A 27,375-nucleotide genomic window follows, 5' to 3' on the forward strand; every position below is an offset into this window, starting at 1 on the left:
CCTCCTTTTGAGTCACAGGCAAATACATGCTACCATGTCCCGACCAAGAAAAGACTCATGTCTTCTCTTTTGAATTCCTCTTTTCCTCCTGCCCACTCCCCCTCCCCTGGCCCCTGGCCCCAGTGTGGTCTGGAAGGGCCCCAGAGGGGCAGAGACAGGGACAGGACGTGGGGCTGTATCTGACAGGAACCTGAGGGGCTGGCCCGGGAGGGGATTGGGGCCCAGCTTCCTGAAGGGAGGATGGGCTAAGGCAGGCACACAGTGCGGGAGAAGATGCCCTCTTGGGCCCTCTTCATGGTCACCTCCTGCCTCCTCTTGGTCCCTCCAAACCAGGCACAAGTCACCAACCAAGGTGAGGTGTATAGAGGGTGGAGATTATCTATGCTCAGGCAAAGGGAGTCCTGGGAGGGGAACAGGGTAAAAGACTCCCACTGGTCCCCTGCTCTTACCCACAAACCTGACTGGAAGAATCTAGAGCCCGACTCACCAACTGTTTCTCAGATGTCTTCTTGCTGGCCTTGGGCACAGAGCCCCTGAACTGCTTCTCCCAAACATTTGAGGACCTCACTTGCTTCTGGGATGAGGAAGAGGCAGCACCCAGTGGGACATACCAGCTGCTGTATGCCTACCAAGGGTAGGTTCTGGACTGAGCCCCAATCCCCATTTATCTGTCCCTATGTTAGCTGAGTCATACTCTGAGCTTCCCTGTCTTTGGCCCTATCAGAGGAGTACTCCAAATGCATACCCAGTACATCACCGCGCTATAAATGGGGCCAGCTCAAGTCCCTGTGGGATTCCTACCGCAGGCAGCGAGAAGAAAATGGGAATCATGGAGAGAGAAATTGGGCATGGGTTCCACCTGGGGTGTCGGGGATGAGCATGCCGACTATGTAGGTAGAACTTCTCCTGTGCCAACAGAGAGAAGGCCCGTGCGTGTCCCCTGCATTCCCAGAGGGTGCCCACCTTTGGAACCCGATACGTGTGCCGGTTTCCAGCCCAGGATGAAGTACGCCTCTTCTTTCCGCTGCACCTCTGGCTGAAGAATGTGGTCCTCAACCAAACTTTGACCCAGCGGGAGCTCTTTGTGGACAGTGTAGGTAAGGGCATCTCTACCACACTGTCCCTCCATTTGCTGCCTGCGAAAGCACCCAGAATCAGGCTCACCCGTAGTCTTTCAGGACAGTGTGGGCACCCTTCTCGATCAGATTCCCAGAGGCATCTCAGAACCACTGCCCTTGCTATTTCTCCCAGCCTCGGCACCCAGAACTAGATTTCTCCCATAAGTCATTTCACACCAAGGATATCTTGCTCCTCTCATTAACATATACATACATTCACCTGTTCAACAGTCAGATCACTGATGTGTGCCAGGCGACAAGGAGACAGAGATGGAAAGAGGTCCCTGCTTTAAGAGGCACAAATCTAGCAAGCCATTACACCATAGTGAGCTCCTTATTCACAAGAGGATAGGAGAAGAGGACGGGCAGCTCCCTCTTTCCCCCTCCATGGAGATGAGAACCGGTGTCTTTTTTAGTTCAGAGTTGCTCTATTCAGACTTCCACAGCCCTCTCTGCAGTCCATGGCTTGAACCATAGGCTGGCACTCAGCAATTTGATGTGCCTTGTCTTGCCCTCAGGCCTGCCAGCTCCCCCCAGTATCATCAAGGCCAGGGGTGGGAGCCAACCAGGGGAACTTCAGATCCACTGGAAGGCCCCTGCTCCTGAAATCAGTGATTTCCTGAGGCATGAACTCCGCTATGGCCCCACAGACCCCAGCAACTCCACTGGCCCCTCGGTCATGCAGCTGCTCTCCACAGAAACCTGCTGCCCCACTTTGTGGATGCTGAACCCAGTTCCTGCTCATGACCGACCTCCGTGTGTTCGGCCTACAGTGCCCCAACAGCACGGACCCATGAGGACCTCCCCAACAGGAGAAGTATTCTAGCTTTCTACTCCTCTTCCTATTTCCTACCCCAACGCGTCCCCTGAAAAAGAAAGGTCATCCTTAGGGGACCCTGGATAGGGTTGGCCTTTGAGGGGCCAGTGTAGACTCTGACTAGCTTTCAGGAGCCCTGTCTAGGGGTCTCCCACTTTGGATCATTCACACTAATATAATGGAAGCCTTTCAGGCTTCCAAATTGATACTCCCTAAACACCACCCAAAATTTGCCCGCACAGCCCCTGCTCTGGTGCATATCTATCCAGCAACGGGCCGAGGTTTGCACAATGGTTCAAATACGAGGTATGTGAGCTATCTTAGCTGAGAAGCAAGCCTAGGATTTTTCCCCCCCAGGTTCCATCTCTGACAGTGAAGGGTGGAAGCTGCCTCATCTCAGGGCTCCAGCCTGGCAAATCCTACTGGCTCCAACTACGCAGTCAACCAGATGGGGTCTCCCTTCGTGGCTCCTGGGGTCCCTGGTCCCTTCCTGTGACTGTGGACCTTCCAGGAGATGCAGGTGGGTCAGAAAAGGAATGAGGAGATGGGGAAGGGATTAAGACAGACCTCCAGGGAGACTTGGGCTGAGAATCATGGTCATTCCTGGTGACCTCAAATCTGGCATTGCACAGGACAGCTGTGCTCAGGCAGAGAATAGGGGAGAATGCTCTGCTGTGTGTGTGGAGACAGTTTAGGGACGCTCCCGAGTAAAAAGCCTCGGCTCTCTTCTCTGACCACAGTGGCAATTGGGCTTCAGTGTTTTACCTTGGATCTAAAGAAGGTGATCTGCCAGTGGCAGCACCGGGACCACGCTCGCTCCCAGGGCTTCTTCCACCACAGCAGGACACGGTGCTGCCCCACGGCCAGGTAAGACTGCAACTGCTGGGTGAGCCTGAACCTGTGGAAAGTCAGCGTGGCTGTGGGTCCCCTCCAGGCGCTGCTCCCTGATCTCTCGTACGCCAACGAGTGTGTCCATTGTCTCTCTTCGTTTCTGATGGGAATGGCTTGCTTTTGTCAGACTTAATCATCTCGTCTGGACTCTTGAGGCGGCCTAGCAGGCACGCCCAACATAGGACCCAAAGGCCACATGTGACCAAGGACAGCTATGACCTTAACCCAACTCAAAAACTTACTTAACACACGCAGTTTTTGTGTAACCCGATTGTGTGTGTGGCACTTAAGTTTGAATTTCTCATATAACCAGGTCATTTCACAATATCAAAAGGTCAGACACCCTTGGCAATTCTATTTACCTTCAGTTTGCTCCCCACGATGCTAACCTCCCACATTGCAAGAGCTTTGTGAAGTTTACTGCTCACAACCTTCTGCTACTCAAGTATGTACTGCAATATCCTATGATCTGTGATCTAGTAACTCTATCCAAAACCCAACCTGGCCTTCAAGGACATCTACCAAATGCCTCCCTGATCCTTCATCCTTTCTGAAGTCAATCTATTACCAATGTTGTTGGTTTGGCATACTAAGTGTGCCCAAAGTTGTATCACTGCCATTGCCCGATTACAATCCATGCAGTTGGGGAGACAGATTACTTGGTAAAGGGCTTGCCTGACATGCATAAGACCCTGGGTTCAATCCCCAGTCCTGGGGGTGGGGGAGGAGGGTTATCATCTCCCACTTGTTCCCTGAAAAGAGTTCTTCACACAGGAACTGGAGAGATCCAGAAGTTCAGAAATAAACAGAACACCCCCTGCTTTAAAACCCTTGCTAAGTTCCCACTGATCTTAACGAAGTCTGTCTGCTGTACTCCGCTGATCCCTCTTCCAGCACAGGCTCTTTTCCCGCTCTGCTGACCTCTGATGAGCTGCTTATCCGGCCCTCTCTCCTCTCTACTGTCCCTTACCCTTCAGACCTCAGGAAACCGCCCCTTCTTTATTAGGTCCAATAGCATAATTACGCATTTTTTAAAAACTTGCTTACTTTGCCGCAGGGGTCAAGGGTACATGTGTTGTGCCAGCATGAGCGTGGAGGTCAGAAGACAACGTAAGGGAGTCGGTTCTATTCCTCCACCATGTGGGTTCCGGGGATGGAACTTGGGTTGTCAGGCTTGGCAGCAAGTGCCCTTACCAGTGAAGCCATCTTGCTAGCATGTTTATACATGCTTGTTGTATTAGGTAACTTTCCTTGTTTTGTTGTTTTTGTTTTTTGTGAGACAGGGTTTCTCTGTGTAATGGATCTGGCTGTCCTGAAACTCGCTTTGTAGATCAGGCTGGTCTTGAACTCACAGAGGTCCGCCTGCCTTGTCTCCCGAGGGCTGGACCTAAAGGTGTGCACCGCCATCCAGTCTCTCCTTTTTAAACACTAATTTCAGATGCAATTTAACATTTATCCTTATTGTGATTATTTAATTAAAAACCTTAGTAGGTGGTCCATACCTATAACCTTAGGACTAGGGAAGTAGAGGCAGGAGGAACTGAGGTCAACCTTTGAATTTTAGGACAGCCTGGGCTATGTAAGATTGAGTTTTTTTCCAAAAACAGTAACACAAAAAGCTCTCCGTCAGATCTCTAGTCAAGAAACACTGACATTGGCTATGTGTGACTCATGATAACAAAATCAGCATCCATCTTTCCTCACCAATACATTCTCACCTACCACAGTGGGCAGTGAGCGAGGAGGGGGATGGCTGGATAAAGCCCTTGCCATTCAGCCAGATCCTTGGGGCCCATGCAAAGCTGAGCCCAGTCGAACACATCTGGGATCCCAGTGACACCACAGCAAGACAGAGAGACAGAAGGATCCTTGGACATTCAAGGGCTAGCCTGCTGTACATAGCAGAGAAAAAGCCAAGAGATCCTGTCTCAAACAAGGTGGACCTTGAAGACCAACACCCGAGGATGTCCTCCAACTCCGCATGTGCAGTCACACTCATATGAATGTGTACATACACATGTACACACATACACAAGGACACATATGCAAGGAAAAAACCCTCAACAAATGAATGAGAGTCACTCTGAAGAGTTTTGCTGTAGGCTGGGCCATGGTGGTGCACGCCTTTAATCCCAGTACTCGGGTGGCAGGCAGATCTCTGTGAGTTCAAGGCCAGCCTGGTCTACAAGAGTTAGTTCCGGGACAGGCTCCAAAGCTACAGAGAAACCTCTCTCAAAAAACAAAAAACAAACCAAAAAAAGTAGCTATTCTTTTAAATGGTCGCACAGATTTTCATAGGGTGCAGCTCTAATTCATGGGTGAATTTAAGGTGACAAAACCAAATCAAGCCAGGCATAGAAATGCACGCCTTTAATACCAGCACTGGGGAAGCAGAGGCAGGCGAATCTCTGCAAGTTCTAGGCTAGCCTGGTCTACAGAGCAAGTTCCAGGACAGTCAGGACAAAACAGAGACTCTGCCTTGAAAAACAAAACAAAACAAATAAAATCAATCAGTTTTTTCACTCAAATTTTCTCTTGCTCTATTCTACCACGAGCTCAAGTTCCACACCTCAATCGCCCTTTACTTTCCTCCTTTCTCTGCCCCCCAGGTCTAATCAGAAATAGCCGTGTTAACACAGAAGTTTCTTGCATCCTTTCTTTCATTCTGTCTCCACCGTTTTCTCACCTTCACTACTTTGCACATGAAAATCCCAACAATGTCCTAGTGGAGTTCTCTGCTCCTCTCCTCTCCCAAATCCTCTCCACAAACAGCAGTTAGAGGGGTCTTCTGAAGCACAACGTGTATGATCCTTCCCTGGTTACGGTATTTGAGAGTTCCTAAACTATGAGATTAAGGTCAAGCCCCTGCTCTAATCCCCATACTTAGGAAGCTGAGGCAGGAGGCTCACCTCTAGCTCCAGGCATGCCAGAACTAGGTAGTGTGAGCCTTTCTTACCACTACCACCACCCATGACGGGGTCCACAGTCCCGTTTACCATTTACCAGCAAGCTCTCGGTCCTAAAACCATCCCTCATTCTAAACCATTTAGAATCTCCTACACAACTACCCCACCCCTATCACAAGTCAGGATGCAGAGGTGGAAAGATCTCTGTGAGTTTGAGCCAGGCTGGTCTATGAACCGGGTTTCAGGACAGCCAAGGCTGTTAACACAGTGATACCCTGCCTCAGGAAAAAGAAAAAAAAAATCACCCCACAGCACAATACTCCCTTTATTTGTGCACAGCATGTGCCTGGAATAGCTAGTTGTCCCCCTCCCTAACCTATTCATAGTCTGAGCCTCAGTGTAAACACTGTCTCAGCCAGGAAGCAATCCTTGACCCTCCCTCCCAGTTAGATGCTCTGTGATCTCTCCTGTCAGCCCGTGCTCCACACGACTGTTTGTGTTTGTGACTTGCCCTTTGACATGGAGGCACCTTTAAGATTACTTTTTATCTATATACTGTCCAGGCCTTGCACAATGCTTGGCACATCAGTATCAACTATTTGTTGATTAAGTGGGTGGATGTGTGAATAAAATAATCACCATTTTAGGGATGATAAGATCACCAAAAGATTAAAATCAAGAGGAGGCATTTGAGACCAGCCTTGCTATGAGTGAGACCCTGCCTCAAAAAGGACACACCTTTAATCCCCAGTTATCAGAGGCAAGTGCACCACAAATTCAAGGCCAGCCTGGCCTACTTAGCAATTTCCAAGTCAATCAGGACTACATAATGAGACCCGGTGTTTTGTTTTTATTTTTTATTTGTTTGGGTTTCTTTTTTTTTTTTTTGAACTAGTCTTTTAAGAAAAAGAAAGAGGGAGAAAAAAAAGCAGCAACATGTCCACCCATTAGAATATACTTTAACCCACACAAGCAATAATGGTGGCTTCACTTTACGCGGCAATAGCAAAGGTCAAAGTGATATGTTCTGGGTGTTATTAGCAAGTAATCAGTTTTGGGAAACAAATTCTGGAAGCAATGTCAGAAGGCTACTGAAAAAGAACAAATTTAAAAATATAAATATGTTTGCTTCTAAAATGATCATCTCTTTCATCTTGGAAACAGCCTGCAAGGTAGGTATCAAAACAGTTCCTCAAAGGAAGGGAGCTAGAGCAGAGAAAAATCACACCTTTGGCCAAGGTACGAACTAGGAGTTTGAGTTCTGACTCTATAGATTATGTTCATGTCTTATTATTGTTGTTATCATTGACGTTATTATTAAGCTTGTACACAGTCGCAGGTTTCATCATATAACCATATTATTTTCACATATCATGCCTGCCCTTTCCTTGAGGAAAGAGGCTAGACCTCATGGCATAAAGGCAGAGAGCGCCCTGGAGGCCCAAGGCACAGAGAAAGGACTTCAGTTATGATCCATGCAGCACACAGTGCCCGTGTGTCGGGGAGGATGGAGAGGTGTCTGGGGCAAGCCTGACTCAGTGACTCTCTTGGATTGATTTAGAGATCCCACCTGGGAGAAATGTGAAGCAGAAGAAGAGAAAACAGAGCCAGGATCACAGTCTGCTCTATTCTCCCGCTGCCACTTCAAGCCACAAAATGACAGTGTTATTCACATCCTTGTAGAGGTGACCACAGCCCAAGGTGACATTCACAGCTACCTGGGCTCACCTTTCTGGATCCACCAGGCTGGTAAGTATCCCCACATAATTCCCACCTTCACCAAATCTAACTGGAAGGCTGAAACTTGAACTCTATAGACTACGTTCTTTCATCTTTGCTCATGTCTTTATAGTTATTACCATTTAACATTTCTGACCCACGGCCCTGGTGGCATGAGGATACACAAAAGGGCTTAGCACAGTCCCTGTTGAAACCCCTGCAGTGCTCCTCCCCACCCCGAGCCTGCACTGGAGAGAGGTCGCCAGCGGGAGGCTGGAGTTGGAGTGGCAGCACCAGTCATCCTGGGCAGCTCAAGAGACCTGCTACCAGCTCCGCTACACGGGAGAAGGCCACGAGGACTGGAAGGTACCAGAAAGCAACACATGCCTGTGGACCACCACACATGGCATTCCCCATGCCAACACTGGCTCTGGATCAGTCTCTGGACTTGTCCATCTATGTTTAACGGATTCAGCTGCTGTCTTACTCCCTCGTGGGCACGTGGCACCGTGGGCCACTCCATATGAACCGTTCTCTCCCCATGCTGGAGGTGGATCTCAGTGGCATAGCACTCACCTAGCATGCAGGAGGCCTGGGTTCCGTCCCAGAACCATTAAAAAAAGTTCTTTCCCTTTGTCTGTGAGATGGTGGCCTCCCTCATCCTCTCCCTATCTCTCTGAGTTTTATCTTTTCTTCCCCTGACTCTCCCTTGTCTACTCTTTCATGAGACAAGTTGTTCTTACTAGTACCCCATCCAAAATGCTCTCCCCTAGATAAATGTCTGCTCTGCCTAGCTGAGTGGTTCAAACCCTATGGTTTCAATGACTATGCATCAAGTAAACATTAACAACCTCGCATTCTAGACCCCACATAGAACACAGAAAGGGATTTAAGCACCACATGCAAATTACCTAAACTTTTGAAATCTCCTCATTAGTGAAATGGGGGGAAAGCTAGCTGTCTTAGAGTTGAATAAAAATTAACTATAAGGACTAGAGAGATATCTCAGCAGTTAGCAGTACTTGTTTCTGCAGGGAACCCAGCGTCAGTTCCCTGCACCCACATCACTCCATAACCCCAGTTTCTCCGCATGGAATCTGAGGGTACCAGACACACATCTGATGTACATATGTATATACAGACAAACACTCATACAATTAAAATAAATCTAAAAATTTTTAATATATAAATTCCTGGCATATAGAAAGGTACTCACTCAATGCACAAACATTGTTTTTATTCTCAGCATGTATATATATACACACACATATATGTACACATACATATATGTATATATACACACACATACATGTATATATACACACATACATACATGGATACACACACACACATATATGCATCTTCCTACCAGACAACTCTAGTAAACAACATCTCCAACAGATCAGATGCACTGTATTGAAGCTAAATTCATTTTCCTCCCCAGCTGTACTTTTACTAGGTATAGCCCATAAACAATAACGTATACAAACCTTAAATATAGTGTAAATTTTTCATGTGTATCCCATACATGTAGCCAATTTGTCACTTACCCAGATCTCCATATAACATATGCAGACTCCATCAGAGCCTTGCCTCCTACAGTGGCCCTGCATAGTAACCAAAACTGGCCACTATCTTGGCATTACTCATCTGACCGTAGCTAAACTTTCTATAAAGTAGACCCATATGCAGTTTTTATTTTCAAGCTTACTGCTCCCAGCTCTTTGACCGTGGAGCCACCTCTTACCCAAGACCAGAGCCTAGACTCATCCTTGATTCCTCCTTTCACTTCCCCCTCTCCTACTTAGCAACAAGTAATTTGAATAACGTATTAAACACGCTTCACTCCTGGTTTTCCCTTTGACCATCCGTGTCCTTGGCATACTAAACTAGGCAGTATTGTTTCACTGTGCTCCCATGGTGCCTTGCACTAATTAATTGTGAGTATCTGCGTACTTACTTCAGATAAAACTGTATTTCACTTACTTACCTTTGTCTCTACCGCCTAGGTCAATGTTTGGCATTTCCTAAGCAACTCAAATGTCTGTTAAGTGTATTCTTGCTTGTGCAAAATAGTGTTTGTGACTCTGGCAGCTAGCGCAAATCTGGCGTCCTCTGCGCTATAGAACTTGTGGCACTGTGTGGCTCTGAGGGTCCAAGCTTGTCTCTAATCCAAGGCATGACCAGCGTAGGTGGTGAGCGCCTGTAGCCGGTGTCCCCACATCTTGTGGCTGGATGCACAGCTTGGTGAGTGCCAGGGTGTGTTCCCAGGCGTGAACTCAGGCAGGGCTTTTGATCCTGCACGCCTCGTGCGGAACTTGTGGCACGGTCTGTGTGACTCTGAGTGTCTGCTCCACGCTTGTCCTCTCAGGTGCTGGAGCCGTCCCTCGGGGCTCGGGGAGGGACCCTGGAGTTGCGTCCCCGAACTCGCTACAGCTTACAGCTGCGCGCCAGGCTCAACGGCCCCACCTACCAAGGCCCCTGGAGCGCCTGGTCTCCCCCAGCTAGGGTGGACACTGGCTCCGAGACCGGTGAGGATGGGCGGGGTCGAAGCTGGTCTATGCCGCGTAGAGGGCGTGGTTCGGGACGATGGGCGGGCCTTGGAGCTCTCAGTGTCTCAGTCTCAGGGTGGTGTTGGGCACTTGGGAAGCTGAGGGAGGAGCCAGGGCTGGAGCCGGCACGCCCCTAGGCGGGGCCGAGGGTCGACCGGGGTCACACGCTTTTTGTCCCCTAGCTTGGATCTCCTTGGTGACTGCTCTGCTCCTGGTGCTGTGCCTCAGTGTTCTCCTGGGCCTGGGGCTGCTGAAGTGGCAGTTTCCTGCGCACTACAGGTACCGCCCTGCCAAGAGGGTGATGGGGTGTGGTCTCTGCAAGGCCAGTGGCCTCTGAACTAGAATTCTCGAGTCACTTGATGACACTGCTCTCGGGACCACAGAACATCCACACCCACCCTTTCAGCTGCTTCCACACTCCTCTGGGAGTGGCACCTTCTCTTTACACTCTAGCCTGGCCACTCTATGAACACTTTCAACAGCCCTACCATCTAGATGCTCAGTGGTAGGGCTACTGTCCAGCCTTGGCCCAAATCTTCCCAACCCCACCTCACCCAGTTGGCCTTGAGGCCTGGTCAGTCCACCTCAGGAAATGGATCCAACAAAGCTTTCTTTCTCTGGCCCGGCACACTGCCTGGCTCATTGGAATGGTGCCTCTTCTCTCCTCATAAGCTTCTCGAAAAACACATTAGCCTATGGTGACCTGCCTAACTCCTTCAGTAGCTACCCAGGATAGAACCCAGCAAAGCTCTACAAAATCTTTTACCCAGTATAATCAGCCTACCAAAGTCTTGACTTACCCCCAGTTAGGCTGTTTTACTGCTCAACGCCTTTGCACACAATGTCCCTGCTGCCTGGAATATCCTCTTAGGCTGACTACCCAGTCTCTTTAAATATCTTTCTTCACTAACTCTTAACCTCTCCTGGCCGTCCCTCACTGGCTGCTGCTTTGTGCTCCTGTAGTGTTTTCCTGCATTAGCCTATGTATTTGGTGCAAGGAGTGTTGAACCCAGGGCTCGTGCACGCTAAGCACAGCTTTGCCACTGCCCTACACTCACAGCCCAGCATTTATTCCTTTACACGCCTTCCCCATCATACCTTTCTTGGTCATTTTTAAATCCTCAGCATAGTGCCTGCCAAGTAGAAGGCCCTTAAATAAATGTCATAATGAATGACTCATTTATGTGAGGGCTGAGGAGAAATTGTAAACCTAAAGATAAAATCCGCACCACCTCAGTCATTCAATTGGTTCGAGAATCTGCTGATTCTTGAACACCTAGCTCAGAAGTCAAAGTGTAGAGTGTGTGTTTAGGTTATAGGCTAGGCCAGGCGCCCTTCTCTGGAACTCCGGAGAAGTGCTTGGCTTTTTTTTTTTTTTTTTTTTTTTGGCAGGTTCTTACTTGTATCCCAGGCTGGCCTGGAACTCAACTGTATGGTCCAGCGTGACCTCAAGCTCATGGCCATGGCAATCCTCCTACCTTGCCCCCCCACCCTGCCCCACCCTGAGTCTTAGGATTACAGGCATGAGCCATCATGCCTGACTTTCTTTGAACTTTTAATCTGCCTTTGTGTAAGAGCAAACTAGAATGGAGCCTCTATTCAACGTAGCCATATCTGACAAGAAAAAAAAAATAAGGTGGACAGAGAAGAGGAAGTGGTATTGCTAATAGGCACACAGGCTTTTTTTTTTTTTTTTTCTGAGATCAGAAAGCTACTTCTCCCAGGAGATGGGGGTGAAGGTCGTGGAATAGGCCAGACACCTTTGGCTGAAACCCTTTAACATGAAAATCTGGGGCAAAGGAGTTGGAAGCCTCCTCAGTATACCTGAATTGACACTCTTCCCAGACAACCTTCTGCAGTCACATCGCAAGAAGCGCCACTGTTTTTCCTCCTTCGCTCTTGCAGTTTCTCAGGCACCCACTGTGGGCTCAAGGCCGGGGATCGAGAAGTCGAAAATAGATAATCTTCAAGCTCTCATACAGCTTGTGTTCTGGTGGAGTAAGAGAAGAACAAACTAACATAAAAATACAATGACTATCCAGGAAGTTAAGAAGAACAGCAGATCCCGAGATAGAGGGTGACGGAGAAGGAATGGTACCGAGTTGGCAGTGCTCAGGGACGGCCGACATGCTCTGACTATGCCCCGTCTCTTCAAGTTTACTTCTCTGTCTCACTTTGGTGCCCTCTTCATCACTCCCAACTCAATCCCAAGTCAGATTCCTCTCTCTTCCTTCCCTACAGAAGACTGAGGCATGCTGTGTGGCCCTCCCTTCCAGACCTACATCGGGTCCTAGGCCAGTACCTTAGAGACACTGCAGCCCTAAGTCCTGTGAGTACACCCCAGCCCTCCCTTCGTCCAGTCATCCCACCACCAATGACTCTTGTTTCCACAATGCAACTTGTTCACGGTCTTTGCCTTGGCATGTACTATCCCTAGGAGTTACACACACACACCCCAGCCTAAATATTATTATTTAATCCAACCCACCCCATGCCCTACGATCTGCTCCAATTCAGGCTGTCCTCAAACTCACAGAGATCTTCCTGCCTCTGCCTCCCAAGTGCCGGGATTCATCTGTCTCCTTTTGCTCATCTCTCTCTCAGCCTAAGACCACGGTTCCCGACACCTGTGAAGAAGTGGAGCCCAGCCTTCTGGAAATCCTCCCTAAGTCCTCAGAGAGGACTCCTTTGCCCTTGTGCTCCTCCCAGCCCCAGATGGACTACCGAGGGCTGCAACCTTGCCTGCGGACCACACCCCCTGTCTGTGTGTCCACCCGCGGCTGAGCCGGGAGCCTGCTGCACTACCCACATTGCCAACCACTCCTACCTACCACTCAGCTATTGGCAGCAACCCTGACAGCAGTCCCCTTGCTACCACAGACCTAGGGCTCCCACATACCACCTTATCCATCCTTACCACCACCACCATCCATTCTGTTTACCCATCTCCTTGGGCTTTGTAACACTGATGTCGCCATCCTGCTGCTGACAAATTCAGAGCCCTTTCCCCATAGCCACTATTAGGCTAATCTCCACTAGGCTCCTCTGACTTCTCTTGAGACAGGGGTTTAGTACATACCCTGATGGCCTATAAGTAGCTATATAGAAAAGGCTGGCCCCGAACTCACAGAGACTTGCCTGCTGGCACTGAAGTTTCCATGCCCTGTAATTCCTCTTGGATGGGAAAGTCTCTACTCCCCCACCTCCCTTTAGAGTGAGTTCCCCTACCACCATGCTGCTAATGAAACTGTGCAGGCCAAGTCCACTTCAAGCCTTTTAATGATGCGATCCAAGAGGGTCTTGTTAATCATTTATTTATTTGCTCTCTCGGCATTTCCCTCCACCATGGCTCTGCACCTGCCTCTCTGAGCATACCAGCACTAGAACCAACTCTGGAGCTAGAGCCAGGTTCCAAGCCTGTCTTTCACACCTGCTAGCTGTACAAACTTGGGCAAAGAGCAGAAAGCCCTTCAGCCTTTCCCTGTCATCTACAGAGCGTGGACAATAGCAGAACTCCACAGAGCTGCAGAAACAACTGAGGACACATTGGCAAAGATATATTAAACACTCAACATACTTCGACTAGAGCCCTAATGATTTCTTCTCTATCTTTATTATATTATGACCATTGGAAGTTCCGGTCACCAGCCCAGATTTCTACTATAGTGCCCATGATGCTCTATGTGACTTTTTACATGTGTGTTTCTTGCTACTGGATAGTGAGCCATGAGGGCAAGGATTTGTCCTTTCCCCCAGCACCTTGAATACTATTTGGGGCATGATAGGTAATAGACCTTCAATAAATATTGTCTAAATTAATGAAATCTTTCTGAATGCTGTTGCCTTAATTCCGTGCCAACTTCCTTCACATTTCAAGCCTCTCCTATGCAATGGTAAATAAACTTGAACCACTCAAGTTACGGACTCCTCTAAACCATTCAGTTTCTCAATCAGATGATACCATGTTTGGGTCTTTGTTAGCTCCAACTATACCCAATTTGTTACTCAGGGTCTTATCAGAGACAGATGGACATACTGGGTAATTGGACAAGTTTATCTCATTTTGGGGGGGGGTTGGTTTTTCGAGACAGGGTTCTTTCTCTGTGTAGCATTGGAGTCTGTCCTGAAACTCACTCTGTAGACCAGGCTGGCCTCAAACTCACAGAGATCCGCCTGCCTCTGTCTCCCAAGTGCTGGGATTAAAGATGTGCGCCACCACGCCCAGCTGGTTTTGTTTGTTCAAGAACTGAGTTTCTTTGTGTAAGAATCCTGGATGGCCTGGAACTCACTTTGTAGACTAAGCTGGACTTGAACTCACAGAGATCCACCTGTTTCTGCCTCCCAAGTATTGAGATTAAAGACATGCACCACCACTCTCAGACAATTTGACAAGCTTAATACAAGGCTCTTTACTAAAGGGGAGGAAAACCATTAAGGAATAGTCCCTTGTACTGCAGGGCTATTAACAAAGCTGGTACCAACCCTAGACACCAAGCAGTATGGGAGACAAGCCTCTTGCCTTTGGTAGGCGGGACCAGAGGAATAAATAATTCAAATGCTTAGTTTTGAGTCTCTTAGAAAAGAGAGTCATTGTAAATGGCGGACGGGGGGGGGGGGGAGGTGTGAATCACAAATGTATTGTATTCCATCTATTGCCACAACTTCATCTTTTCCCACCTCGATTCACGGACTTGATTCACAGGGTCTGCATCAGATGATTTCCCAGAGTTTTGGCTTCTGCTTGGGTTCTATGGGAAGATATTGGTAAATATCTTCCGCGCGGTGATGACACACACCTTTAATCCCAGCACTTGGGAGGCAGAGAACTCACTTGGTCTCTGTGAGTTCGAGGCCAGCCTGATCTACAAGAGCTAGTTCCAGGACAGGCTCCAAAGCTACAGAGAAACCCTGTCTCGGAAAAAAAAAAAAAAAAAAAAAAAAGTATCCCATTTCTCCAAAATTCAAATGTTGAGGTCTCAAACCCAAGTACCTCAAATGTAATTTAAAAACCATGGGGGGCGGAGTTTAGACATAGATAGTGGAAGGAGAAAGCCAGGAGAAGATGGCAAGGACACTGGGAAACACCACCAAACCACTGGAAGCCAGAAGCACGGAACAGGTTCTTCCTCAGACTTCTCCAACTGTCAACATCTTGGTCTGGCACTTCTAGCCTCAGGGACACCCTGTTTGTGGCACTCAGTTATGGCAGTTCTAGCACACTCCGAGGCTGGGCTCACGGTCGACCCTGCAGACTCCACAGTCTGACTTGCTTTCTGCAAGCTCTTTTGAAGGGACCGCTAGCCCTCAGTTCTCTCATCCTCCCCACAGAACTACCAGTGACTTGCTTCTCAAGTGGCCCTTGCCTAGTTTATATCATAATGATAAGGTTCTGATTTTGTTGTTGTTTTGGTTTGGTTTGGTTTTTGGAGACACCTTCTCTCTGTGTAGACCTGTTCTGGAACTCACTCTGTAGTCCAAGCTGGCCTTGAACTCATAGAGATCCCGGTCTCTGTCTCCAGAGTGCTGGGATTAAAGACAAGTGCCAGCACTGCTAGGCTAGTCACTGTAAGCCTCTGCCTCAGGGTGCTGGGGCTTGGGCGCATGCTCACTTTCCAATGCGCGTATGTTCGCTGCGGCTGTGCTCCTGTCTTCCTTCTCTGTAACATAGTCACCTTAGCCAGGCACGGACAAAGCAAAGTGCTTGTCTTGCTTCCATGTTGAGTCTTTCTGCACAGGAACCTCCACTGATCCCAAGGGTCCTGGCGGATAAAAGCCAAACTCCTTAGCTTAACATGGAAGCCTGACACCAAACCACCACACCAGGCTACCTTTTTGGTTTTTTTTTGGTTTTTTTTAGTTTCAGGAACTCTAGGGCATTAACGCTCTAGTTTTCCATGGTAACTAGAAACAGAAAAACAAAAAAAAAAAAAGCAAAAAAAAACAAACAAACAAGTGTTTCAGAGTTAGAGACAACAGTGAGTTTAGACTAACAGCTGGAGTGTGTCCTCCCATTATCATGGGGTGACATTAGGCTAAGGACCAAACGCACCCTTTTCTGACTTCCTTAGGCAGTATGTTGTTGGGACTGCAAAGGGTGCCTTTGTTAACTTCTATTACCTCATTCTCACCTAATTTCTGTCTTGTTTTGATTTTTGGAGACAGGATCTCTCTGTTAAGTAGTTCTACCTGTCCTGGAACTCACAGAGAACCACCTGCCTCTGCTTCTAAGTGTTGAGATAAATGTGTAAAAGGTGTGTGCCACCATGCTTGGCCCTCTGACCTAATTTCTTTTTTATGTAAAATGAAGACAGCTGATTTATCTGCCTTAAGAGTTCAGGGAATTTGCCAGATGCCGGAGCACAAACCTTTAATCCCAGTACTCCGGAGGAAGAGGCATCTGGAACAGCCTCGTTTACAGAATGAGTCAGGACAGCCAGGGCTACACAGGAACTTTGTGTGGGGTGAGGGTGGGAGGATTCAGGGACATCCTTAGCTACATGGAGTTCAAGGCCAGCCTGGGCTACATGAGAACATGTTTCCAAAGAAAATTATGCAAACTGTTTTAATGCAATAGTTAGATGTTCCATTAGTGGCATCCATTAGTATCTGTATCAATGCTGTTTTACCTCTGAGCATATCCATCCAACTCATTAGAGCCCTGAACTAAATGAATCAGACTTGGATTCTGGATGTTTTCAAGCAATTTTTTAAAAAATATTACTGGAGGGAAGAGGTGCACTATGGCATAGGTGTGGAGATCAGAGGATACTTTTTTTTTATTATTAAATTATAAAAGTTTCCATTTCAGCCCCTCCTCCCAACACCCTCCCACTCCCCCCACTCCCTCTCCTCCTCCCTCTCCATCCCCTAGAGCAGTTAGGGTTTCCTGCCCTGTGGGAAGTTCAAGTTCCTCCCCCCTCCCTCCAGGTCCAGGGAAGGTGAGAGTCCAAACAGACTGGATCGCCAAAAACCAGTATATGCAGAGGAAGTAAGTCCCAGTGTCATTGTCAATGGCTTTTCAGAAAGGCTCCGGGCCAGCCACATTCAGAGAATCTGGTTGGATCACGTCCTCGTTCAGTCCCAGTCCAACAGGCCTTGGTGAACTCTCATTATATCAATCCCCTTGTATCAGTGGGTGCTCGCATCCTTCGCAGTCCTGATTACTTTTTTTATTTTCTTCATCCTTCTGCTCCTCATTTGGACCGTGGAGTGCTCAGTCCGGTGCTCCAATATGGGTCTCCATCTGTATCGCCATCCAGAGGATACTTTTTTTAACGTGCAAGGGTGTTTTGCCTGCATGTATGTCTATGCATCTCATGCATGCCTGGTGCTGGTGGAGGTCAGAAGAGGGCATTGGATCCCCTGGGACTAGAATTATAGATAGTTGTGAACCGCTGTATGGGTGCTGGGGACTGAACCCTGGGTCTTCTGGAAAAGCATCCAGTGTTCTTATCAGCTAAGCCATCTCTCCAGGGATGCCCCTCCCTTAAAAGATTTTATTTTTATGCATGTGTGTGAGTGTGTCTGTATGTCTGTGTCTGCGTGAGTGTATGCCACCTGTGTGCTAGGTTCCGGTGGAACCCAGAAGAACCCAGAGTTACAAATATAGTTGTGTGCTGACAAACCAAATTCCAGTCCTTGGAAGCGCAGCAAATATCCCTTACCCACGGAGCTATCTCTCCAGGTCCCAGACCTGGACCAACTTCTTTCTATGACCTTGGGCAAATCCCTTGCATTGGGCCTTAGCTTTTTGCGCCAACAACCTGGTTCAGGGTCGGGTGTGGCGGCACATGCCTTTAAATTCCAGCGGATCTGAGTTCTAGGCCAGCCTAGACTGGTTAGTGAGACCCTCGTCAAATAAAATGGAGCCAGGCGGTGGTGGCGCATGCCTTTAGTCCCAGCACTCTTTGAGTTCGAGGCCAGTATGGTCAACAAGCTAGTTCCAGGGCAAGCTCCAAAACTACAGAGAAACTCTGTCTCGGAGGAAGAAAAAAAAAAAAAAAAAAAAAGGTATTGCTCACTGGCAGGTTGCACGCAACCCAAGTTAAGACAGGATCTCTAAATTCTCAAGACTCCAAAGCCCCACGAAAGCCACAGGATGTCCCCAAGGGCAGCCTAACCTAATCTTCACGTCGGAAAAGGCTGGAATCCTAATCCTTTTTTTTTTAATTTTTATTTATTTATTTTTTTACCCCCTTCCCTCTGTTTCACTTTGTTAAGTACCACACACGCAGGCCTATCTCCTTCCTAGCAGGGTTTTTGGCTAGCCGGCTGTATGCCAACAAACTCCTGCCCAAGGTCTCTAAGCACTCGGCCCCTCGGGGTCGCGTTTACCCTTGTGCATATAACCTCTACTACCCACACCCAGACTTCGGTGAGGCCGTTCTCAGGCTCTCAGATCCCCACCAGCTGCTCGGTCCCACCCGGAGAGACGTCAAGCGGTTAGCGGTTGCCGAGGACTGACAGGCAGCGCAAGCCCCGCCCGCCGCGCTCCGCTCTGGGATGGGACTCTGGCTCCGGGAGGTGAGTTTGGGATTTCGCCGGTAGGCTGAGCAGCCACACTCTCGTGAGATCTGAGAATCGTTCCCGGAAGACTCGCCCCTTTCCAGGGCAGCGACCAATGGGCAAGGGCGACGGTTAAGACGGTTGGGTTTTGAAGGAGCCAATGAGTGCTCGCAGCGGAGAGTTTAAGCACAACTGCCCGGCGTGCCTTTAGCTGGTCGGGGAAAGAACGCGTTCGGTAGTCGCACGGACTGACTGTGAGGAGTTGGGGGCTAGTGCCTGGGAAGGCAGCGTGCGGGAGGTGCCGTTCTGGTGGGAGCTGTGACCGGCGTAGCCCAGAAATCCCGGCACGATCCAGAGCTTGGTCGCCTCTCGCCCCCGTAGTCGCTGCCATGGCGCAGTTCGTGTTCGAGAGCGACTTGCACTCTCTGCTTCAACTGGACGCGCCTATCCCCAATGCACCTGTTGCACGCTGGCAGCGCAAAGCGAAGGAAACAAAAGGCCCAGCGCCCTCGCCCATGCGGGCAGCCAATAGATCTCACAGCGCCGGCCGGACCCCGGGCCGGACTCCTGGTGAGTTGGGGGCCGGGGGAGGGAGAGATGCTTTGGCTGTGAGTCGGCCTTCGAGCTCCCTCCAGGGGCCTCAACAGACTGTCTTCTCTCTCCCTGGCCCAGGCAAATCGAATTCCAAGGTTCAGACTACCCCTAGCAAACCTGGAGGTGACCGCTATATCCCCCATCGCAGTGCTTCCCAAATGGAGGTGGCCAGCTTCCTCTTGAGCAAGGAAAACCAGCCGGAAGACGGGGAGACGCCCACCAAGAAGGTATGATTGCACAGGGGTCATGAGGCATGAGACCTTATGTGTCCCTTGGATGATAGCAGTATGCCTCACTACACCTATCTGTGCCAGGAACATCAGAAAGCCTGGGCCCTGAACCTGAACGGTTTTGATGTGGAGGAAGCCAAGATCCTCAGACTCAGTGGAAAACCTCAGAATGCCCCGGAAGGTTGGTCCCAGTCCCTCCTAAGGGAGACATGTGCCTGCTTTTCCTGCGTGAAGTCGCAGGCAAGGGTGGTATAAGTTTTGAAGGTCTAGACTCACTCTGTTGCCACAGGCTACCAGAACAGACTGAAAGTCCTCTACAGCCAGAAAGCCACGCCTGGCTCCAGCCGGAAGACTTGCCGATACATTCCTTCCCTGCCAGACAGGATACTTGATGCCCCTGAAATCCGAAATGACTACTGTAAGTGCATCATTGTTTTTGTCTGTGGATGGAGAAAGATGGCCTAGGAATGAACCAGTCCAACAGAGGACCTCATGTTTCATTCTTTCTGCCTCTGGCAGACCTGAACCTTGTGGATTGGAGCTCTGGAAATGTACTGGCTGTGGCACTGGACAACAGTGTGTACTTATGGAACGCTGGCACTGGTGACATCCTGCAGCTGTTGCAAATGGAACAGCCTGGGGACTACATATCCTCCGTGGCCTGGATCAAAGAGGGCAACTACCTGGCCGTGGGCACCAGTAACGCTGAAGTGCAGGTGAGGCTGGTGCTTGTGTTGTGGCTCTGTCGTCATCAGCTCTAGGGAGGAGCTAGCTCAGCTGCAAAGATGCTGGTGCCCAGTTCCAGTCTCTGATCCCCTATGGTCTCGCCTCTACAGCTATGGGATGTGCAACAGCAGAAACGGCTTCGGAATATGACTAGCCACTCGGCTCGAGTAAGCTCTCTAAGTTGGAACAGCTATATTCTGTCCAGGTCAGTGGTGTTTTGGTGTTTTTGTTTTTTTCTCGTCTGTAGCAGAAGTCTGATTTCGGCCTACTTCATGCCATCATGCCAGAACTGAAGTGGCTCTGACTCGATTCCCTGCCTCAGAACTAAATCTCCTTTCTTCTCAGTGGTTCACGCTCTGGCCACATACACCACCATGATGTTCGGGTAGCAGAACACCATGTGGCCACATTGAGTGGCCATAGCCAGGAAGTATGTGGGCTGCGCTGGGCCCCGGATGGACGGCATCTGGCAAGCGGTGGCAATGATAACGTGGTGAACGTGTGGCCGAGTGGTCCTGGAGAAAGTGGCTGGGCCCCGCTGCAGACCTTCACTCAACATCAAGGTGCTGTCAAGGTGAGGAAGCATTTGAGCTGAGGTCTCTGCAGACCCTCAGCTAACAGCTGGAGACTTAAAGAGAGATGACATGGTGGGGTTAGACTGGGACACTTAGAGCTTCTTGACCCGCTCTACTGCCTCTCCATTGGCCTGACCCAGCCTTTGTCCATCCCACCTAGGCTGTTGCGTGGTGTCCCTGGCAGTCCAATATTCTGGCGACCGGAGGAGGCACCAGTGACCGACACATCCGCATTTGGAATGTCTGCTCTGGTGCCTGTTTGAGTGCTGTGGATGCCCATTCCCAGGTAATTTGGTTGGGGCTTGATAGTGGTGATTCATGTTGTAGCCTATTCCAGCCAGTTCCACTCCGGCTCTATACCTGATAATTTCTGAACTAACTCGGTTCATTCTTGAGTCACCATTTCCAAGTTTGGCTTATCTCCAACCCTAGGTCCTCTAAGAATTAAGCTTGTCACTTCACCTTGCCTTCCTGACGTATTGTTCCTCTTGTACCGCTTCAGAATGGCAGATCTGCTTAGAGGTCTTAGTCGCCAAGAATCTTTCATCTTCCAGAGAATGGTTTTATCTTGGAATATCATTCACATCTGTCCCCAGGTCACTGGGTCTCACTATCATTTATTTTTTTGAGACAGTTTTGCCCTGCCTAGCCTCAGACTTACAGTGATCCTCCTGTTTCAGCGTTCCAAGTGTGTGTCACCATGCTCAGGCTCCCACTCCCCCAGTCTCTCCTCTATATTTCAGACTGAGTGGTGTGGTATCTTACTGTCCTTAAGCCTATGACTCCCACAACCTACAACATGATCCAAATACATTAGAACATTCGAGGCTCTTGCTGTTGATGTGTGCCTTGCTGTAAACACTCCGGCCAACCCTGTTCATTTCCCTCACACTCAGCCTTCACTGCAGGCATTGGCTCTGAAGTCATATACTTGAACTTATTTGGGGACAATTTATGGAACTTCCTATTGGTGGATTTATCTTCCATAAAATAGATACTTGTCTTACGGAACTACAGTAAGGACTGTGAACCATTACGGTTGAATCTGTAGCACATTATAGAATTCCCAATACTAGAATGGACTCAATTCTGAGTAGCCCAGGCTGTTGTCATGCCCATAACAACTCTTTCCCACAGGTGTGTTCCATCCTCTGGTCTCCCCACTATAAGGAGCTTATCTCAGGGCATGGCTTTGCCCAGAACCAGCTGGTTATTTGGAAGTACCCAACCATGGCCAAGGTGGCTGAGCTCAAAGGTCGGTGGCAAAGGGAAGCCAGGCAGAGAGGCTACATAGTGTATGATTTCATTTGTATGAAATGTTGAGAATAGGTAAATGTGGAAAGAGTAAAGGGAGTAATGGTTTGTTAGTGGCTTTGGAGAAGATGGGAAGTATGATTTAGATTGCTGCGGTACCGGCTGGAACATTGCACAGCCTTGTAAATACAGTAAAGCCACTGAATTATTTAAGAGGGTGAGATGATAGCATTCAAATTTTATTTCAAGGGGACTAACAATTAGAGGGCTGTGTGTATACTCAAATGCACTGCTCTTACCCTAGGTCACACAGCCCGGGTCCTGAGTCTCACCATGAGTCCAGATGGGGCCACAGTGGCATCAGCAGCAGCCGATGAGACTCTGCGGCTGTGGCGCTGCTTTGAGTTGGACCCTGCCCTGCGGCGGGAGAGGGAGAAAGCCAGCGTAGCCAAAAGTAGCCTTATCCACCAAGGCATCCGTTGAAAACAGACCCCTCTTGGTTTTTTTTGTTTTATTTTTTAATAAAGTTGTATCTTCCTTTCTTGTGTCCCAAGCATCCTTCCTAGGGGCTGCTCCTACTCTAATCAGAGCTAGAAATCTTGTGAGAACTTTCAGCCACATTTTGTTGTGGTGGTGGTACTGGGGATCAAACCCAGCACCTTACGACTGACTGAGCTTCATTTTTATTTTGAGACAGGGTCTAGGCTAACCGTGAACTTCTGAGCTTCTTGCTTCAGCAACCCTCCTCAACTAGAATTACTGCCAGCACTACCATCCCTCTGTGTGCTGTATGCCCCACCTCCATTTATACATTCACACAATCTCAGTGGTTTCCTCTGTCACTTTAATTAAGACACAAATGAGTACACCGCCTGTATTGCCAGGCTTGCTGCCCATCCTGACCTTTGGCCCAGAAGCTCATGCTTCAATGTGTAGTGGAAAAGGGAGCCTGAGTCCATTGTGACAGATTATTGCTGACCTCTTCAGTGTGAGGAGAAAGGCCACAAGACCCTGGTGGGGGCCAGCCCTGAGTGTTCCTCTCCCAAGTTTAAGGCAGGGAGAGGGAAGTGTCCAGCCCTTTCAGCCTCCAGTTCTGGTGGCAGACAGCAGTGAGACCACATCCCTGGAGCTGGCTGGAAGAAGGGATGGGAACAGTAGTCCCTGTAGACCAGCTGTGGGGAGGGGAGAACCGGTCCTCCTACTCAGTCCTGACCACATGAGCCCTGGTCATAGGTGTAGGTGGAGAGGACACTGGTGGATGCTGCCCAAGGTGCAGTCTGGAGGCACTTAGGTGGGCAATAGTTAGGCCATGCTTCTCAGTTGGCCTTGACCTTGGTGATAGCTGGAGTTCCATTTTGCTGGACTGCACGGGGCAGCCGCTTTCCCTTAGTGTAAGAGTGGTACCAGAAGTTGGAGAAGAGCACGAAGAAGACGGTACCGTAAATCCAGATGAGGTGGATGATGACAGGGTACTGGTAGGTGCAGCTGGGGATGAAGTAGTATTGGCTGATGTGCAGTGAGACCAGGACAAACTGAATCTGGGATAGAAAAAGACAAGGGTCAAAAATAGGTTTGGGAGGAAGGAGACTAGAAATAAAGGCTTTAGGGAAGGATAGTAGGAGACTGGTTAGGTAAAAGAAGGAACTAAGGAATATTGGGGGTTTAGTTTTAGGCCCATCAGGTCCCTCACCAGCTGAATGGCTGTCATATGTTTTTTCCACCAAAGGTAGGGTTGAGCCACAGGACCAAGGGCAGACAATCCATAGTATAGGTACATGACAACATGTACAGAGGAGTTTATCATGGCATGGAAAGAGGCCATTCCTCCTAAGATGGAAAGAAAACAAAGAGTGAGGAGATGAGCCTCTGCCCCCAGTGGCCACCCTCCTCTCCAGTGACCTCAACTGCTTACCTGGAGCAATTCTTATCCCCCACCACCAGCTCCAGGGAAGCACTGAGTGATGGAAGACATGTAGGAAGGTCACCTGCCCATCTTTCTTCCGGAGAACAAATATCACCTGTGAGAAGAGTGGAGGAAAGACTGAGTGCCAGCGCTTTCCTTTCTCCCCCCCCAGTTCTAATATCCATAACTACTCACTGTGTCCATCAGCTCAATGACCTTGGAAAACATGAAGAACCAGGCCACTCGAACCATCTGTAAGAAGTTAGATCAGTCTTAATGCTTTTTACACAGTATGTAAACAGCCTCTGCTTACTGGCCAACCACACACAGGACTTCTCTGACTACTCCTTTATCTAGGTTGCTTATGATTTACTACCCAAGGCTCTACTTACCCGAAGTGCCTCAGGGCTATTGGAAAAGTCTACAGGGTCACAGCGCCAGGTGTACGTGGTCAGCCAACCAGACATTAGGAACTAGGAAAGAATAGGAATTAGACCAGAGTTCCTCTCTCCCTTTAACTCCTCCCCTTCACCAACCGAACCTCTGGAAGGTAGACATGCCATGCACTGGCCCATGCCCTATGCCCTAACCCTTACCCTGCAGACAGAACTATAGCCCAGGCATTCCAGCCTACCTCATAGACAATGTAGAGGGAGAATATCACCAGTGAGAAATTGTAGACAACCATGAAGCCACGAAGTTGGAAGGGCTTCCGATTAGCCATGAGTCGAGGCCCAAGTGAGAGGACAAAGTATACATAGGTCAAAATGATGGATGTTATTAGCCAGGGGGACCCCATCAGAGGGTATTTCTTGATCCGGGGATCTGTGAATAGGAGGTCAAAGGAGTTAGGGTCACAGGGTTCAAGATACCTTTCTGGCTCTAGTCATGAGATCAGGTCACAAAAGGATGAAATAGTTCATAAGGAATTTCATTAGGATATCAACCTAGATCCTGGGGTCCCAGGGAAGGTGGGAAGGCGTGACTATAGACAGCAGCTTACCTGCAAGCTTCATCAAGTTCTGATACCAGTTCACAACAGTCTCCATCCTGGCTGAGGACTCTGAGGAAGGATGGAGAGTGGGCATCAGATAGGGATCACTGCATGCCCCCGTCCTACACTTGGTCCACCGAGACAAGACAGCCTACTTCGCTGCGACTAGAACTCGGTAGTACAGCACTTTCCTAGCATGCCATGGCCCCGAATTTAATCCCAGCCATGGCGAGCGGGGATATACTGGGAGAAAAGGCGATTCTGCTCCCTAAGCATCCTGCCTGCCTGCAGAGAGCTGTCCCACCCTTCCTCTCCACACCTTCCCCTCCATCTCTCTACTCCTGAGTTTTCCTTCCTGGCCTCGCTCCCTTCCTCTGAAGCGGGTCTCCTGGAGTCTTCATCCTCACAGCACAGCTCACCTTCCCTCCGCACCCTTCAGTCTCTTCTCCCCGGCAGTGAGATGAGACCTCCAACATCCTTCCTCCAGCAATTCCCCCTTTCAGCCTCTTCTCTTTTACTCCCCTTTCTCCCAAGTAAAGTCCTTCTGGTTCCTTCCCGAGACTCCCATCTCCCGTGTGTCCCTTGCCAGGACTCCCACCTCCATGGTCTTTCTACCCCAGTATCTGAACAAACCTCTGTCTTCAGGGGTCCCTCACCTCCGGCCTCCTGCTGCTTCCCAGTGCTCACCTTCAGACTCTCTCCTCCCTCTTCTCACCTGCAAGCTCTCCTCTCTCTCTCTCTTCCACTCCTGGAGCCTGGCTCTTTGAGACTCCTGCCCTGGCGGCTCCACCTGTCTGACTAGATCTTGCAGCAGCCCCGCCCTCTGCCCGCCCCCGCTACATTGGGCATGGGGTGGAGGGTGGGTCCAGGCCACAGGTCAATGCCTAGAGGAGCAGGACCCACCAGAATTGAGAAAGCCAAGGCTCCAGACTCGCCACCTTAGACCAGCCAGATAAGCTCTGGTCAGAAGATTGCTAAAAATCCACACCCAGCATTCTCTCCCAAACCAGCACGAATTCTCAGTTTGTCCTACTTCAGAATGGGCATCACCCTTCCCTTCCAGGGAGGGGCAAGGACACCAGTGGTATGTGAGGAGGTGGGAGAGTGGGGGAGATCTCAGGAATCTTCCCTCCTCTGGGAGGGTTCCTCGTGGGCTAGGCCCCTCCTCCTCAAAGTTGGAAGGAATGTCAGAAGAAGGCTTACAGGGATTCAAAACCTACTAGCCTAGACCCAGGAAAGCCTAGGACTCTGTCCCAGAGGGATCAGGCGATTGCACAACAACCTGAGTGCTCCAGGTGCCCTCCATCACTGTCCTTTCTCAGGGCTCAACTCTACCGTTCCCATCTGCGCTCTCACACTTAGACACGCTTGCCTCAGACCCCGAGACATACAACCTCTACCAGGGGCTAGCACACATCTACATACAGCCATGCAAATCTTGCTGACCACACCACCCAAACAGGCATCCCCACTGGACTCCTAAATCTTACACCTGGCAGGGACTGCATTCGCAGAGTGGCCCTCACACTTAACAAGGCACGGACACATGGAGAGGTGAGGGAACATGGCCTCACTCCCACCTCCCTCCTCCACACAGAGCTCTTGGTGAGCGACACTAATCATTTCTTCACACACAGTCACACTTTGGTTGGTGGCTTATGTTGGAGTGGGGCCTAGCACATGTGCTCTCACACACGGTTCCTCTCTGACACATGTAAACTTGCCAGCTCCTTATCTCCCTCAACCACCTCCTTCGATTCACTCCCCCCTCAACACCACATACACCGGTAGCGGACAGGAGGGGGTCAGCCTTCTGGGAAGGATCTCTCCCTAAGCTTGAGGGAAACCCGGGTGTGTACCCCGCGGTGGAACACGGTCAGTTCCTTTAAGATGGATGGAAGTGAAAAAGGGCACCGGCATAGGGAAGGAAGGGTAAGGGAGACGAGGTGACAGAGTGGGCAAGGCCAGGAGGTGCTGGAAAAGAACTAGGTGTGAGCAAATGGGGGTCAGGGGCCAAGGTGTCGGGGGAGGGAGCATGCTGGGCTGGTCCAGCCCCAGTAGCTAGGACCTCCCACCCACTCTCCCCAAGAACAGCCTCGCCCACAGCCTGGGCAGGGCAGGGCAGGGCAGGGCTAGCCTGGCCAGCCAGGCAGGGGGCGCTGGCACGTGGGGAGCCATGGAAGGTCCACACTCACCAGTGGGAACCAGGCGGGCAGCAGTGAAGGGTTCGGAGGGATCAGGGCCGGAGAGTAGTCCCAAGGGCCGCCTGCCGGCCACTTCCTCATCTGCTGGGCCGACTTTCTGTCACCAGAGGGGGAGGGGGCGGGCCGGGCGGGGGGCGCCTGCTGATTGGGCGGCTGGCCGAGGCAGGAGGGGCCGTCCAGCACCCGCCTGGTCGCCAGGGCGGGAGTAGGGGCGGGTCGCCTGATCCCCGGGCAGGAAGCACACCCAGCCCCAGCTCTCCACCCCTTCCTTCGCATCTCTCAGCCTGCCCCGCTGATGACTGTGGCTTGGCCTGCACCCAGCTCCTCCTTGACGTGAAGCCTGCGTGGTCTCATTCGCGGACCTCTGTCCAGTCCAGCATGAGGACC

General features: G+C 49.9%; 3 protein-coding genes across 7 annotated transcripts; 2 read left to right on the forward strand and 1 right to left on the reverse strand.

Moving 5' to 3' along the window:
- The first annotated feature begins 219 nt into the window (after window positions 1-219).
- Window positions 220-13,827, forward strand: Mpl (MPL proto-oncogene, thrombopoietin receptor). The gene is given in 13 exon segments (XM_048450481.3): window positions 220-352; window positions 502-634; window positions 919-1,097; window positions 1,637-1,935; window positions 2,293-2,455; window positions 2,676-2,802; window positions 7,294-7,481; window positions 7,675-7,817; window positions 9,823-9,982; window positions 10,186-10,282; window positions 12,245-12,332; window positions 12,608-12,757; window positions 12,759-13,827. Coding segments are annotated over 13 exon segments (1,908 nt in total). The 5' UTR covers window positions 220-273; the 3' UTR covers window positions 12,861-13,827.
- A 4,841-nt stretch (window positions 13,828-18,668) lies between these two features.
- On the forward strand, window positions 18,669-22,428 carry Cdc20 (cell division cycle 20). The gene is made up of 10 exons (XM_048450485.3): window positions 18,669-19,078; window positions 19,181-19,329; window positions 19,417-19,513; window positions 19,622-19,750; window positions 19,852-20,048; window positions 20,169-20,263; window positions 20,404-20,632; window positions 20,794-20,919; window positions 21,771-21,888; window positions 22,192-22,428. The coding sequence occupies exons 1-10, from the start codon at window positions 18,898-18,900 to the stop codon at window positions 22,368-22,370; spliced, it is 1,500 nt and encodes a 499-aa protein (XP_048306442.1). The 5' UTR covers window positions 18,669-18,897; the 3' UTR covers window positions 22,371-22,428.
- A 286-nt stretch (window positions 22,429-22,714) lies between these two features.
- On the reverse strand, window positions 22,715-27,133 carry Elovl1 (ELOVL fatty acid elongase 1). 5 transcript variants are annotated; one of them, XM_048450486.2, is made up of 8 exons: window positions 26,980-27,133; window positions 24,794-24,853; window positions 24,425-24,615; window positions 24,183-24,263; window positions 23,986-24,042; window positions 23,800-23,905; window positions 23,578-23,714; window positions 22,715-23,425 (listed from the first exon to the last, which is right to left on the reverse strand). In XM_048450486.2, the coding sequence occupies exons 2-8, from the start codon at window positions 24,837-24,839 to the stop codon at window positions 23,204-23,206; spliced, it is 840 nt and encodes a 279-aa protein (XP_048306443.1). In that variant the 5' UTR covers window positions 24,840-24,853; window positions 26,980-27,133; the 3' UTR covers window positions 22,715-23,203. The 5 variants fall into 5 exon arrangements, with proteins under 5 accessions (XP_048306443.1, XP_085554931.1, XP_085554928.1 ...); XM_085698805.2 differs by lacking the exon at window positions 26,980-27,133 and adding an exon at window positions 25,500-25,588; XM_085698802.2 differs by lacking the exon at window positions 26,980-27,133 and adding an exon at window positions 25,441-25,573.
- Window positions 27,134-27,375: the final 242 nt, after the last annotated feature.

This window comes from Myodes glareolus, chromosome 3 (assembly GCF_982192425.1).
Source record: "Myodes glareolus chromosome 3, mMyoGla1.1, whole genome shotgun sequence".
In the NCBI taxonomy this organism is placed as follows: Eukaryota; Metazoa; Chordata; class Mammalia; order Rodentia; family Cricetidae; genus Myodes; species Myodes glareolus.

What these genes read in the sequence shown, in the direction of transcription:
- Cdc20 (XM_048450485.3), top strand. Translation starts at nt 18,898, where the DNA reads ATGGCGCAGTTCGTGTTCGAGAGCGACTTGCACTCTCTGCTTCAACTG. An exon ending in TGAAATCCGAAATGACTACT is followed by an intron (nt 19,751 to 19,851) that starts GTAAGTGCATCA and finishes TGCCTCTGGCAG; the next exon opens with ACCTGAACCTTGTGGATTGG. An exon ending in CCAGTAACGCTGAAGTGCAG is followed by an intron (nt 20,049 to 20,168) that starts GTGAGGCTGGTG and finishes TCGCCTCTACAG; the next exon opens with CTATGGGATGTGCAACAGCA.
- Elovl1 (XM_048450486.2), bottom strand. Translation starts at nt 24,839, where the DNA reads ATGGAGACTGTTGTGAACTGGTATCAGAACTTGATGAAGCTTGCAG. An exon ending in ATAGCCCTGAGGCACTTCGG is followed by an intron (nt 24,043 to 24,182) that starts GTAAGTAGAGCC and finishes AACTTCTTACAG; the next exon opens with ATGGTTCGAGTGGCCTGGTT. An exon ending in ATATGACAGCCATTCAGCTG is followed by an intron (nt 23,426 to 23,577) that starts GTGAGGGACCTG and finishes TTTCTATCCCAG; the next exon opens with ATTCAGTTTGTCCTGGTCTC.